The 15,897-nt window shown below is 44.0% G+C and overlaps 1 protein-coding gene across 1 annotated transcript in view; it reads left to right on the forward strand.

Moving 5' to 3' along the window:
* ELK3 (ETS transcription factor ELK3) overlaps positions 1-15,897 on the forward strand; it is a 66,262-nt gene that overhangs the window by 12,593 nt on the left and 37,772 nt on the right. Inside the window, exon 2 of the mRNA XM_044744936.2 lies at positions 14,568-14,776. Within this exon, the coding sequence (XP_044600871.1) occupies positions 14,570-14,776 (207 nt within the window). The 5' untranslated portion in view covers positions 14,568-14,569. The remainder of the gene's footprint in view (positions 1-14,567; positions 14,777-15,897) is intronic.

The raw sequence follows: 15,897 nt of genomic DNA on the forward strand, positions 1-15,897 counted from the left end.
GGTCAAAAGGTTAACTTAGTTTTTTACTTTTAAAATACTCGTAAGTCGTAAAAAGTCTTGTAGTTTGATAACCCTCATGGATCGAGGGGGACAGGGCTGGCCGTGTCCCTATTTTACAGATAAAGAAGTTGAAATACAGAGAAGATGACATCCTCGCCTGAGACCATGAAACTCTTTAAGGCCATGGCTACGATGAGAATTTGTATGCTCTAACCTCCAGCTTTTCCCCTTGCGCACAGGATTGGATTTTATTAATATTAATAGTACAAAATTATAGGTAAAAGATTTTCCACTAAAAGGCCTATGAAATATAAGAATCAAAGGTAGTGTGGGGGAAAAATACTCACTGGAAATTAGGAAGCTCGATAAATTGAAGCTCAGATTTAAGGACAGCAAGATTTTAGGTAAGTTTTAAATCCAAATAATGTTTTTTTCATGTGCACATTGTGATCCGCCATGAAATCTCAAATACTGCTTTCTTAGAAGCTGAAACAGAGCTTCCCCAGAAGTGTTTGTTTTTAAAGGAGAAATCTGGAGCCCCTGCTGGGTGCAACACGGGTGCTGTCGTGTCTTTTCAGTGGAGTTCCCAGCCCATCCGTGTTCACACATGAAGTGTTTCTCATGATTCATTTCATTGTTACATGAGATACGCACAGGTTTGGGGCCCCTCTCTGGGGCCAGGCCAGACTGCGTTCATTTCTGACTTGCATCTTCTCGTTCTGCCGTCTTGTGCACACACCAAGTGGAAGGATGCATCTCTCATGCTGAGGAGGAGCTAAGTTGTAGAAGGTACAGCTTCTCGAGTCCTGTCTTCATAATCAAGAGCCAACCTTGGTTATTTCGTGTTGGATGAACCTGGAACGTATCTAAACCAATATACTAGATCTTTTTCAAAGGGAAATTGGTTTAAAAAATAATGATGGTGGGATGGGTTCAAAGGTTCTTTCTTAAATCAGAGCCCAGCTGGAACGACTGGCGTCTCAGATGAGGCAAGGCCAGAAATGAAAGAGGAAATTTCCCGGTTTGATTCCTCGTGGAAAGGTTGTATCACCCTCTGAGTTCAAATGAGACTTTTCTCTTAGCGGCAGTGAAGTGTGCCTGTAAGAAATGAAGCCTCTGCTAGGGGGAATGTGTGTGGTGATTAAGGACCTGGGCTTTGGCGCCACATGCCCTGGATACGAGTCTCGGCTTGCCTGTATGACTCCTGTGGCCATGAGCGTCTTATTTCACCTTTTTAAATCACGACTCCCTCATGGAGTATTAAATTTAGACAATGTGCGTAAAGCACTCAGCACATGCCTGGTACATAGTGAATGCTCATGAAATGTTAGTGTTGAAAAAGAAAAGCGCCTACTTAAAGAAGTAATGGATTTTTTTTTGGTATGAGCCCTATTCTTGAGAATTCCATCGATTCTCAGCATTGCTGGTGGGGGAGGATATCACTAACATTTCCTTTAGAACGGGGCTTCTTTATTTGGGATTTATGAATTATCTTTAGCGTTTTACAAACCCTGTGGAAATCCTGTGTATTTTGTATGAATATGTATCTGTTTTTTCCTTAGAGAATTTCAGATTCTCAAAAGGGTCCACAGACCAAACACAGGAAGAAGATACTGCCCTGGGGATGTGATATATTGTGTGTGTGTGTGTGTGTGTGTATGTATCTATTCTCTGTGTGTGATTATATGCTTTAGGTTATTTATATGAAATTGCTGGTATTTGGCTGGTTTTGACCCATAAAAATAACAATTTTACATAGTTCAACCTAGTAGTTGGTGATATTGTTAAGAAACATAATTTGAAACAGTATCATGAGAGAGATTATAATGAAGTATGATTATAGCTCATTTTCTATGTTATTTATCAAAGTCTCGCAAGTTAAAATTCATCACGCAGCCTTGGACCACTAGTAATCATATCTATCCAAAATAACTTCTGCTGCGTACAGTATTGTGAAATAGTCTGAATTTTCACCAGCCTTGAAATTTCACTTATGGCTAGCTTTATCACATCTAACGAATCATTTTGCTGGTTCTACACTATTTTGATCCCAAGGACTACTGTTAGGAGAATTTGCTTAGTAGTTTTTCCCTGTTGACTTCATAGAATTAATTACTCCAGGGAGAAAAAAGTTCTCCATGGGTTTTCTTGGGCAAAAAGAATAGCAGTGTTCTTTCAGAAAGCAGAGTTTGCCGTCGTGTTGAGGGTTAAAACAGAGCTGACACACAAGGCAAAATGAAACCAGAGCTGCAATTACAAAGTGGGACAGATGTAGGAGGCCAGGTTTCCTGTGGCCCATTTTCCAGTTTCCTGCCTGCAACCTGCAGAAGAAGAGGAAGCTGAATGTTACCAAGTATGAGAACTGAAGGGGGATGTGCTTCCAGCCAGAATTAAGATACACACAAACAGCACGGGCAACAAAAACCTTTGCAAAGAAAGTGAATGTTTGGGTTTTAGTCCAAAAATGTCTAGGAAGGAACAAACTCATCTGTTGAAAGAAAAAGCATTGTCAGCAGAGTCCGTCCCTCTATGCAAGACTATGTGGGGGACCGGGGGACCGTCCCAGGTTGTAGGGACCTCTGCTTTTTACAGCCCTACTCATCTTTCAAGACGTGGTCTGCTTTTTTAATACAGTTGGTTACCTGAAAAGATTTTCCTTGCAACGCCCAGGACTTCGAAGTCTGTTTCCTGGGCCTGTTGATATATGAGGAAGGTGGATGTGGTTAACCGAGTGGCTATAATGAACTGCAGCCTCACTTTGGGAAGGCTGGGTGACCAGTTGGCTGCTTTGATCTAGCAGGCTTGTGTTCCTTTAACTGCCCAATAAAATTTTGTCTGATGTTTTCAAAGAAGAGATTAAATGGCGATCTGTGTGTTGAAGCCTACAGATTGCGCACTCTGTTTGTGTGGCTACCTGATGAGCCGTGTGGGGGGGACGCAGGGCTCAGGAGGTCAGACGATGCTGGAGAAGTAGACGAGTCCATCTTTCTCTGGAGGAAGAGAAGAGAAAAATAAAATCATTCTGTGTCTGGGCTCTTTAGCGCATTATAGAAGAGTCTAGATATTACAGTCCCTGCCTCAAGGGTAAAGAAATTGAGAGCCAAAGAAATTGAGATTCACTGCACACCTTTTTATTGAATGCCTGTTGTTTGCTAAGTGCTGTATTGGAATTGCTGGTTGACGCTAATGAAATGATGGCTAATGATAAATAGCTCCATTCGTAGAAGGCTTGTTGAAGGCTTCATAGACGGTGTATATGAAGGCGACATGTCAGCCTTGTTGCAGGCTTATAACGTACAGGGCACTGGGCTGAGCTTTTCTCATGCACCATCTCCTTCAAATGGACTTGCTTCTTTGAGATACAGAGAAATGCATGTATGCTTCTGAGACCACCAATTATTTATTTACCCTGTGAGTTGATCACCGCTTCTTCAAGCCCAGGAAACACCTCTGTACCAGGAACATTAGGAAGTTCTGCGACGTTGCCAAATTAGGGATCAAAGAGGTACCCACGTGAGGCAGCCGAGAGGGAGAACAGGCCCTTTCCCATCTCCATGGGCCTAGTCTGAAAACGTGGGGTAAGATAGGGCTGGGTTGTGCAACGGTGGGGTGGGGTGGGGTGGGAAATGGCATGAATATACGGATGTGGGAGGAAGTGGAATGGCTCGAACACACTTTCCCAGGGGGCGTTAATGTAGCTATCCATTTACTTTTCCAAGGGAAATTCACCCATATAAAAGTCACCGACAAACCAATTGAGTTGCTTTTAATATTCCCAGCGACAACACAGAGTTTCAGAAGGAAAGAGGGGTGGGTCATCCATGCAGTAGATGGCGTATGTTGTTACTACAGTGGCCGTCAGCGATTTCCCCCTCCTCAGATGGAAGAGTTATTTGCAAAACCATATTTGCAAAACCTTGCTAACTGTAAAGGATAAATGAATGCGCCTGAGCAGTGGCTACTTTCCCTCTCTTTTTCTGCTCTTTAAACTTTGCTCTTTAAGAAATCGACAATCTGGAGATATTCGAAGAATGACTGAGCATACAAGCATTTGTAAATAGATAAAAAGAGCTTTGAGCACAGCAACTTGGCCTCACGGATGAGTGTTTTTTTAAAGGCCGTGGTTGACCATAATTAAAATGTCTTTTGAAAATAAGTTTTAGTAGTCTTAGTTCCACCTGACACAAATCAAAGCGACTTCAGGTATGGGCTGCATAGTTACCATATGTTATCCTTATTAATGCCTTAAAATGAGTGTGTGCTGAGTTGCTGCAGACCTCAAATAAGACATATTGTTGTTTTCCAATTCCTTGACTTAAGTAGAGGGTTTGTTGTATATAACGAAACGGCTTCTGCTCTTTCTCTTGCGCATTGATAACACTGTGGTACAGAAACCCTTGTTAGATGCTGCTTTGCACAGAGGAGCTTAAGAGAATTTTCGGGATGAAGTGTTCAGATTCATCCTCATTTCTCTAACCATGCAAGTTTTTTAAGAAGCAAAAAAGACGTGTACTTACTGAGCACCTACTTTGTTCCTTACACAGTTTTTCTCCTTTCCTTGGGCTCTCTCGTTTTGGACTAATTTTGTTGTTATTGGCTAATTGCTTTAGTTCCCACAATATATAAGCTTTAGAAAATCAAAGATAATTCTGCCCCCCTCAACTCCCACCTCAGTATAACTTTAAAAATGAAACCAGGAAGATGCAAAGAGAAGTGTTAGGTTGCCATCAATAGAAAGAAGAACAAATAAGTGGGTATTTCGACTTCTAAGAATGGAAGCAAAACCCTCATGCTTTGCATAAAGATGCTGTGCAGCCCCGTCTCACATTAAGACGTCTGGCGCCACCTTGTGGCAGACAGGAAGAATGCCCGCTTCCAAGAAGACGCAAGCAGCTTCTGGGAGGGAGGCAGCCTGAGAAGGGGCACCCACAGGGGGCAGGTCCAGGTTTTATGGGGCTTGAAGCTTAAACAATTTGAGGGAGGGGACCTTCTGTACCCCAAATTCCAAAAATTAGAAATACAAAGTCACTAGGACCCCTAGACTTGTGCAAAGTGATGGTCCCTGAGACATTATTATGAGTTGGCCTCGGGGGCGCAGGTTCCAGGTGACAAGCGATGCATCGATGCTTCGTGGGGTAAAGCTAACTCTCCCGTCAGCCCAGCGGCTGCAGCAGGCTTGGTGCAGTTTGAAGGAGCACAGTAACCCGAGCTACTGGGTGCCGTCTGTTCCTCAGGCTCAAGTGGGCGGTTGTCTCTGGGTAAGTTGCAGCTCCATTTCATTCCAGGCCCCGTGCTGATTCTGGCTTTGGCTTTTGCCATTGCTGCCCCCTCCCCTACTGCCTGCTGTGCGGGGGACGTCTGCCTCTCTCCTCTCTAACTTTTGAAATTTTACCCACCCTTTAGTTTAAGGCTGTGCTCAGCCTCACTCCTCTGGAAGGCCTTCTCCAACTAGCTTGATCCTAAGCCGAATGCACGTTCCCTGCATTCGGTGGGAGGCAGTATTACTGAGCAGTTAAGGGCACAGGCTGTGGCATGTGCTAACCTCCGTTTTATTTATTCATTCATTTATTTGACAACTGTTTTCTGGGTGCCTACCTGGCGTTGATCTGAGAGATGAGGATGCGTTAGTAAGCAAGCAAAGGTCGTCCTCATGGCGTCAGCGTTCGAGAACAGTGCTTCTCTCAGCCATCTATGGAAAGAGACCAGTTTTTAAAATTTCCAACGCATTGTGGACTGATGATTTGGAGAAATACAAGAAAAATAAATTACTAGGAAAATAAAAGAAAAGGCAAAGATACCAAAATACGAGCCTCGATTTTTTTATTTTAGGCATAAAATTACATTTCAATAAATATAATTAGAATAATTACAAAATAACAAAATAATTACAAAAACTACATATTCATAGAAAATCCATATAAAGGCAATTAATAGAGAAGATCACTATTAATGCTGGTGACTTTCTGTCATTCAGTGATTTTAACCAAATAAGTTATAACTGAAACAGATTCCCATATTATATGCCTATAAGCACACTTTATTTATTTTTTAAATTATTTTATTGAGGTCATATTTGTTTATAACATTGTGTCATTTCAGATGTACATTATTATGTATCGGTTTCTGTATAGACTTCTTCGCCCAGCCCCCAACCCCCTTCCTCTCTGGTAACCACTAATCTGTTCTCTCTGTCCATGTGTTTATCTTTCATGTAGGAGTGAAATCATGCAGTGTTTGTCTCTGTCTAGAGTATTTCACTTAGCGTAATACCCTCAGGGTCCATCCATATTGTTGCAAATGGCATGATTTTGTCTTTTTTTATGGCTGAGTAGTATTCCATTGTATATATGCACCACATCGTCTTTGTCCATTCACCCACTGATGGGCGCTTGGGTTGCTTCCATATCTTGGCTAGTGTGAATAATGCTGCAATGAACACAGGGGTGCATAAGTCTCTTTGTATTGTTGATTTCATGTTCTTTGGATGAATACCCAGTAATGGGATAGCTGATAACCACACTTTTAAAAAACACCATATTTATCAATATTTCACTTTTAATGTAGTGAAGAGTTTCTTCTTGCTGACTAATGAATTTCATCTGGGTTGAATACAACAATGCTACTTGCAGGAGATGATGTGTATGAACTACTTCTGTGTTTTGTTTTAATTACACTCGAGAGAAGCCAGCCTCTCAGAGGTATTTTCACACCTCTTTCAGCAAAACTGGGATGTTAATTTTTTAACTTTCATCTAAAATGAAGCAAGTATTGCTGCATTTTACGATTCATCTTCAATCCTTCATTAGTTGCCAGTTCCAACCATTTATCCTGTAAAGTTATAGTTACATTTAAATCATCTTTTAATGAAATCAATTAATTCTAGATTTTTATACACTTTTGGGTTATAGTTGAAAACGGACCTTGAATGTCACACATTTTAGCGTGGTCCTACTTCATGTTTCTGACTAGTCCATAGCTTGTACTAACAAGGTGAGCGTACTGATCACATACTTTGATGTAGTGACAATGTAAATTGCAGTAGAAGTCACTACATACTTACACTCGATATCTGTACTTATCTCATCATGGACTGGTGACCAACAGTTTGCACTGGTATGTTGGCCGCATGTTGAGTAGACCGTTGTAGGGAGCCCCTGCTCTTCCACGATTGGACCTTAGTTTCTTCTTCTGCAAAGTGGGAACAATAATGATATTTAACTCATAGGACTATTGAGGGAATTAAATGAGATAAAGCAGGGAAAGTGCTTGGTATGTGGTAAAGGCTTAATAAATAATACCCAACATGTACAGAGAAGACAAAGACAAGGCTCTTGTAATTGGAAAAGACAGATTAATTAATGAGTGACTCACACTGCGAGACAGACTATGACGAGAGCTAAGAGGACCCCTGGCGTAAATGTGTTCACACGTATGTGCTTGTAAATTACTTCTATTTGGGACATCAGGGGTGGCCTCTTGACCTTCTCTGTCCTGCCCATGTACTTATTGTGTGAGCCCGCTGATTCAGCATCAGGGTGATTACTGCCTTTTACTGCTGTCACCCTGTGTCATGAGTGTCGGTCTTGTCTCCCACCCCTGGGAGGGAGCAGTTTTCACTTCTTTTGTGTGGAGTGTTCATTAGACCCCCAGTGGTCAGAGGAAGCGTGCCTGGCGTTAGTTAGTTAGTGTGCCCTGGAGATTGGTAGCTAGTACCCTTGACCAGAGGGAGAGAATTCAAGATGCTGATGCTGTGATAGTCTCACGTGGCCTGATGGCTCTCAAGTAGGCAGAGGGCGGCACCAGGGGTGATGAGAGTGATCAATACAGCAATCTACAGCATCCTTCTGAGGCTCCTTCCAGATTAAAGAATGAATCAACGATAGTTGCATTCTTTAAAAACAAAAGAGTTGAAAACAGAGATTGAGGGTGGAAAGGAACCACTCAGAGTCCGCTTAAGTGTCTTTCCCCCTCTGTGCTAGTAGACAGACTTTACTCTTGGGCTACCTCCAGCCCTCTCTACTCCGCATCTGTTGTCCTGACTGGCCTGCCCGGGGAATGTAGCCATGTTGGCTCCATCTTCAGCAGTCATAAGCATTGTTGTCATAGGTGTCCCTTGGCTGTCATTTTAGAACACTTCTCTTTTCTCTTTGGGACCCAAGTGCTCTCATCTACTTGAGCCCCTTCCCCTGCTCCAGGGACACCAGAGAGCTGGGAGCAGAACCAGCCCCAAGGGAAGTGTCAGCACCCAGGGGCCATCTTGGCTGGAGTCACCACAGCTTGGAGGCCTCAGGCAAGCAATTTAAATGAGTATTTCTTAAGCTGGGGTGAGAGAACATGTGCCCAGGAATCTGAGTTTTCTGCAAGAATTTTTAAAAATTTTTGTTCTTTCATTTTTCATGATGGTCTAAAAGAAGAAACATTAGCATGTTCCAAGTCACTTTATAAACAACAGTCACCGAACAGCTGAAGAATCTCCCTGGGTTTCAGCGCCTGTTTTGGGCTCATTGCCTAATGAACAGTGAACCAAGGTGGACACAGATCTCGATGCTTCTGAGCGAGGGGAAGACCTAATGACTTCACAACAGGCTTTAAGAAGAGGTTTCCCTGTTGCTTAAAAATAAGAGTAATCATTTCAATAACACTCTGTACCAGGCATAGTTCAAGTGCATTATTCGTAACTCACATAATCCTTACGACAGCCCTGTAAAGGAGATTTATCGTCTTCATCATCCCCATTTTACTTATGAGGATATTGAGGCACAGAAAAGTTAAGTAACTTACCCAAAGTCCCACAGCCAGATGGGCTAGTCTGGTTTCAGAATCTGCTCTCACCCACCGTGGAGCTTTCCAAAAAAGACACAAAGTGGTTCTCTCTCCCGCCTGCTGCAAGCTGTAGAAAATAATTGTGCTTCAGTGAAAAACCGTTCGTCGTCTAGATGCTAGAGAAAACCCCTGTGAACCATGTGATTCTCATTTTGTGGAAGCTATTTTACAGTCCTGTTAATTATCAATAACTGATAGCAAAAGAATTCTTGTCTATAGATACGCAAATTCTGTTGTTGTCGTGTTGAGCTGACTCCCCTCCCACCCTCAGTTTTGTCTCCAATTTGTGCCTTCGTTTCCGTATTCCTAATCTGTAAATGCCTCCATTACCGAGATTCTGATTTGAACTTGTGATAATGTCTTCCTAGTTCCCGCCTTGGTTAATGAGTGAAATAAAATCTTGAGCATGTCTTCATTTTTACATCTGTATGAGAGTCATGATTTTACTCATTTTTGAAAATTATTCTTTAACAAAGGAATTTCTCAACTCTCAGCTTCTCAGTGAGGTCTTCCATGACCTTCTGCTCACACGCCCCAGGCTCCCCTCCATTTAAGCCGCCCTGTGTGCATGTATCCATAGCAGTGTTCTTCCAACATACTGTGTAACTTAACAGTCGTGTTTGTGGTTTATGTCCTTTCTCCCCCCACTGGCATGTAAGCCCCTTGAGGACAGAGGGCTTCATCTCTTTTGTTCCTGGATGATGTTGCAGTCAGTGGCAGACCACATACATGATGGCGGTGCCATAACATTGGCACCATGTAGCCTAGGTGTGCAGTAGGCTGTACCATCTAGGTTTGTGTAAGTGCACTCTGTGATGTTCATACAACAACAAAATGGCCTAATGACACATTTCTCAGAGCATGTCCCTGACGTTAAGTGGTGTGTGACTGTACCTGGATGGCTTCTTGGTGTAAAATGGACTCTCAAAAAAACCCAAAAACTGAGGGGCCTGCCTGGTGGCATAGTGGTTAAGTTCATGGGCTCTGCTTCAGTAGCCTGGGGTTCGCCAGTTCGGATGTCGCTTGTGGACCTAGCGCTGCTTGTCCAGCCATGCTGTGGCGGCATCCCACATAAAATGGAAGAAGATGGGCACAGATGTTAGCTGAGGGCCCATCTTCCTCAGCAAAGGAAAATTGAAAGAAGTGGGGAGGAAATTGGGTCTTTATAGTGTTTTGTAATATAAACACATCTTACTCAAAAGAACCTACATTGCCTTAGTCATTGCCTTAACCTTTTCGTTGAGTGTGGGATGCCTTTCAACAAGACATCGTCTGTCATAGGTAAAATTAGTTGTTAATTTGAATGGGGGAGAGGAATCTATTTTACTCGTCAATTTCATCTTTTCGTTATATAAGAATTATAAACCTTGAGGAGTTTATATCTGTTTTTGTTGTTTATCTTGAAGGGAGAAAAAATAAAAATTTGAATGAAAAAATTTGATTTGAATGTTGAAAATAGTTTGTCAACACTGGGGGCCTAGTAATTTTTTTCCCCTGCTCCTTTAAAAGGAGGTTTGCGTATTATTCAAATTTGGCAGACTTTAAATAGTGTAAGTACTGTACTCCACTGTGGGGAGGTATGGCCGGCCTATAAAGTACAAAGGAAAAGAAGCAGTTGGGGCAAATAGCAAGAAGCTTTGTTCTCTGGAGAGGTCTGGAAGTCGGTCTCGCCAGCCACTGTGACTGTTGTCTTTTTGGCTCCAGTAGAAATGGGGAGAGACCGTCCGTTGCAGGCGGCAAGACTGAGGCGAGGTCAGTGGAGTACAGAAAGTATCGAATGCTCGGGGGCACCTCTTCCTGTAAGAGCACTGATGCCTTTAAAGTGGGCTGATCCTCCTAAATATAAAAGTGCAGAGTCTGATTTTGCATAAAGAATGGCGTTAGAATAACTGATTACATTTCATACATTCAAAATGAGGTCTGGCCAGGGGAAGGGGAAAGAGAAACATTTTCTAATTAGCAAAAATTTCGATTTGGGGAATATTTTTAAAAGATTTATAGCATTTCTTTCATGTGTTCTATGTATTTTAAGCCGAGAGTTGTGGGAAATTGGTTAAATGAGGTTAGGCTGATGAAACATTTTAATGCAAATCAGGCCTCCATTTGCATAATAATGTATCAGACATAAATCTCAAGTATCAACACTTTCTTGAACTTTTTATTTAACAGTATGCTGTCTGAATTACTCACATTCGTTATAAAGGCAACCAGATAAGTTGGACTTTATTGTACCAGGACGTTAAGATATAGGACTTCATTAAGGATTCTAGGCGTGAAGGAATTAATTTAGGAAAAAAAAAACACTTGAATTTCATTTGGATGAATTTGCTAGTATGTTAAGTGTTGGTGGTTGTCCGAAGGGTGTGCTCCCCTGTCACAGTGTTAGAATTTTTTCCTTTTCCAATGTCCCAGATGGGGCAAAATTTGTGGCTGGCAGAGGTGTGAAAGAACAGGAAGCGTGATTGTATGTGAAAACAGTTGTGTAAATGATGGGACTTTATCATAATGAAACACAGTGAGTGCTCTCGAACGGAGAGATCCACAGCAGTGATGTCCTCTGGTGGCTCATCGCTGCCCCCCCCCCCCGACCCCCGGTCCCCATGGCCCCCCATGGATTCACACATTTTAATCACACTGATGGCTCTGGCCAAGATGGTGGGAGGGTCCAGAGCCCCCTTGGGGGACCACTGTATCCCAGAATTACTCCTGCTGAGTGTAGAAGGGGGTGACAGATGTTTGTAGGTGTGATTATAAGCTCACAGAGAAATGTTTTTGAGAGGAACTCATCTCTGAGTAATGTGTGCCTGGGATTTCCATCAGTAAAGATTTGTGTGACTGCACCATCGCTGGAACTGGTGGACCAAGCAGGATAGAGGAGTGGCCGAGGAGAGGTGGAGAAGAGGAGAATGAGGCGCTCAGCACTGGGTTTGACGCGCTTTAGGCAGGAGTGGCTTGATGCCTTAGTCACCTCCGGGGGAGCTGTGTTACTCACACTTAAGCCTTCTGAGTAATCCTCCAGTCCTCAGCTGTAGCCTGGCTGTGACGCCTCAGCGTGGGAGAAGTGAGGGGGCAGGAAGGGAATGTTCCACAGCCCACCCAGTGGCCACTCACACTCTGCTGGAGTCTGAGAGTTTGTTGGGGGCGACTCTGTGAGTCCCAGTTCACAGCTCTGTGCCATCCCTTGGCCCCGTTCCTCTCCTCCAGAAGTCTAGGAGGCCCCTGATCCGGGGGTCTTCATCCCCACCATTTGCTCCTCTGCCTTTTCTATTTCTAATCCTTTACGTCTCCCTTTTCTTTCCCCCTTTCCGTCATCTACCCTGTGTTAGGCCATGGCCACAGCACCCGTGGTCATCATGTGGCGTGCTTGCAGTCCTCTGAGTAAAGACATGAGCAGCCAATCCTCCTGCATCTCATAGTGTACTTTTCTGTGTCCAGACACACCTCAGGGTTGTGAATGCAGGCTCTATAGTGTAAGGATATTGGCATCCTAGAAAGAGAGAATTTTTTTAAGCAAAAACATTGGGTATTGAAATAGTCAACTTGTGCTGTAACAATGCTGCGTAACAAACTGCCCCTACAGTCACTGGCTCACAGCAGCATTTATTTTTCTCACGGGTTGGCTTCCGGATGCTGCTTCAGACTGTGGGTTGTAGGACTTGCCTCCCGGCTTTGGGTTGAGCTCAGCTTGGCTCATTTTGGGGCAGCCCCTTCACAGCAGTAAGAGGAACACGAGAGAGAAAGTACAAACGTGTGAAGCCTCTTAGACCTTGGCTCAGAGTTGGCACGTTGTCCCTTCTCCTCAGCATTCCATCGGCCAAATCAAATCACACGGCCAAGTCCACATTTCACAGGGGAGGGGAAAAAAATACTCCCTCCCCTCTAGTGCACTACTGCGTGATCACTTGAGCGAGGGAGGTACTGAAGGATTGAGAGCATTAATCCAGTCTGCCACATGGGTCCTCATAAGTTCTGCCTGGAGAACATGGCTCTGCTAGATGGGGTTGGAACGGCATGGAAAGGGATTCCGGGAAGCACAGGAAGCTCTGAGGAGTCCTGGTTGGTAGAAGCACTAATTGTAAAATACACAGAGATGTTTGACATGATGGTTCGTGTCAGTTAGAGGTGGGGGAGGTGCAGGTGGCTGACCACTTTCCTACCTGGCCGGCGCGCCACGGGCCCAGCAGTGCCTTCCATCCAGACCTCCAAACCCACTGGCAGCTGGCTGCCCTTTGGAGCAGGTTCCTCTGCACATCCACTTAAAGTTTCAAAGATATTTTAAAGGTTACTCTGAAGTATTTGGCCAAGAAAACACCAAAGAATTTGAGACAACTGTTAGCAATTCTTAGTGCCAATGTGAGAAGAAAGCTTGCGGCTCATCCTCCAGTAATCGGAAGGGTGGTTCGTATTAGCAGTTGGCGCCGGCACGCTGCTGCGTATCACAGCAGTTGTGTTTACAAGACTCACGAGATGCGAAGGCGGTTTTGATCCAACAGTGGAATGATTTACTCTCTTGCAGATTGAGTGGCCATTGTGGGGAAGATTGATTTCTCTAAAGAATATCTCCTTTAAAGAGCCATAAATAAAATGCCCTGTGGGTATTTGGACAACATTCCTAATCTGCTTTCCTTTAACTGAGAAGCCCACATTGCTCAGAGAAACAATAAAATGTGTTCTTTTGGCTAAACATGTGAAAGGAAATAAGGAAATGAATATTTGCTGCATGGCTAGGTATTTTCACATCTATTCCCGTGTGGAAAGCGAGAAAAGTAATTTGTCAGTCTGAAAGCTGCCCCTTTAAGAGGAATGCATGACAGGAGTTGTGGAGTTGATAAAAAGATTGGTACAAATAACTCTCCCAGGCACTTATTCTGGCTTCCGGGTCTCCCGGAGTCCAGCATCTTTCTCACTGCCCCCTTGTTCCGGTCACCCCTGGCTGCCCCCTGGGACTTCAGCGTCTCCTCCTTGCTATCTCAGGGGAAGATCCTAGTTCTCTCTGGCCTTGTCCCCGCCTCACAGCTTGGCTCTGAAGCTTCTCTCTATTCCAGAAGGCAGTCCTCCATCCTCTGGTCCCTGGCCCCCTCAGCCCGGCACTGGAATCTCACCCCCATCCTGCCCAGATCAAAACCCTGGGTGCTGCACGTATGCAGTGATGACATTGATCTGCATTGCACTTTTGAGGCCAGCCCAACCACCTCTTCTTTCTGAATTTAACGAATATTGATAAGACAAACAAATTATGATTATTATTACTAATATTTTTAGAATCAGGACCCATTGCCATGACAATCCTCAAATGTATGAGGTTGGGAAACTGCCCTGCGCTTATTGTGGGGTCCTGCTTTTCACAATAGATAATGGACTAGAGACTGACCATAGAGGAGTTGTAGGATGGGCAGAAACAGATGTAATGTGCTGTGTGGAATCGTTTGAATGGGGACTAATTCTATGTTTTCTTCGTCATTTTTTCACGTTAGTCCCCATGCAATCCTGTCACCTGCAGGGATGTGTGTGGCCCATACAAGGATTCCAGGGCTTCCCTGTATTTCCGAATTGTGGCCGTTTACAAAAATGCAGCCAGAAGGCACCTGATTCAGAGGGGGCTGCGGAGGTGGACGGGAAAGCAGCTTGATTAGGTGCACTGGTCGGGGGGAGGCCGGAGGGGAGCTGAGGCCCTCCTCCCAAAGGCCCTCCTGCTGCCTTGCCATCTGCACTGACGGCTCTGCCCTGGCCCCCTTCCTCCCCAGGCATGGAGAGTGCAATCACCCTGTGGCAGTTCCTGTTACAGTTGCTGCTGGACCAGAAACATGAGCACCTGATCTGCTGGACCTCCAACGATGGTGAATTCAAGCTCCTCAAAGCAGAAGAAGTGGCCAAACTGTGGGGACTCCGAAAAAACAAAACGAACATGAACTACGATAAGCTGAGCAGAGCCCTGCGATACTATTACGACAAGGTAAACCCCTGCCTGCCTTCCAGGCAGCCGTTGGGGCCAGTGGAGCACCACCTGCACAGTTCGTTCGGACAACAGGTCACAGTGTTACCGTGAAGCGAATTCGAAAATCCAATAGAGGCTGTTTATGCAGAGAGGTTTTTTTTGTTGTTTCCTGGAAGCCCTTTGGGTGTTACTCTGGGTCCAGTTTTCTTCCCTCTGCCTTTTCCTCTGTAGTTGCTGCAGAACTTTGCCAACCACAGAAATTAGCTGTAGGGAGGTTCTGGGGCTTGCCTCGTGGTTAGTTGCTTGAGTGACAGAAGGAATGTGAAAATCTAGAAAGTCTTTTGATCCCATCTGGTTTGTAGTTCCCTCAAACGGGCCTTCCCTGGGGAGTGGTAGCTTGGGTAAGTTATGTGACGATTGAGTGCCTCAGTGTCCTCGTTTCTCAAATGGGGCTCACGATGGTATCATCTTGGGGGTGTTGGGAAGACCAAACGAGCTGTTACCTGTTAAGCACTAAGAACAATGCCTGGTACCTGGGGTTTCCTACTCTGTGGGAAACTTCCCTAATTAAAAAAAAAAAAAACCCGTTTTCCTTTTTAAGTCGCCGAGATGAGTCAGAGGGCTTTGTGAAGTGGTAACACAGCATAGTTGCCAAAGCCAGGACAGTGGGATGAATTTTAATGCATTTCTGGAAAAGCAGTTCCTGTGCCTCCTAGGGCAAAATTATTGCCATTTAGGGGTAATTGTTTCAGGCCTGTGATTATTGACCATTTCTGTGTGGATCTGTTGTTGCTGAATCTTTAGCCTCATAGACATAAAAACTTATAGTCCTAATGAGGGTAAGCTTCTGTTCTGGTTTTACTGCTCATATTGAAAGGTGAATTAAACACTGATTTAAATATTAGTTCCTGATCTGTATTTAAGTGCCTTCCTTCTGCCAACCTCTTTGGAATTCGAGACAGAAGGATTACACATTTCAGGAAGTGGTGGCATCATTAATTATAAAGTGTTCCTTTATATGATCGTAATTGCGTATGATTATGTCATTGAAATGTTAAAGGTGCTTTCCTTTAATGTAACAATTAATTAATCCTGGCTTAATGCAGAGTGCTGCGAAGATGTAAAAGCACTTCTTGCAA

Source organism: Equus asinus, chromosome 4 (genome assembly GCF_041296235.1).
Source record: "Equus asinus isolate D_3611 breed Donkey chromosome 4, EquAss-T2T_v2, whole genome shotgun sequence".
NCBI classification, from domain to species: Eukaryota; Metazoa; Chordata; class Mammalia; order Perissodactyla; family Equidae; genus Equus; species Equus asinus.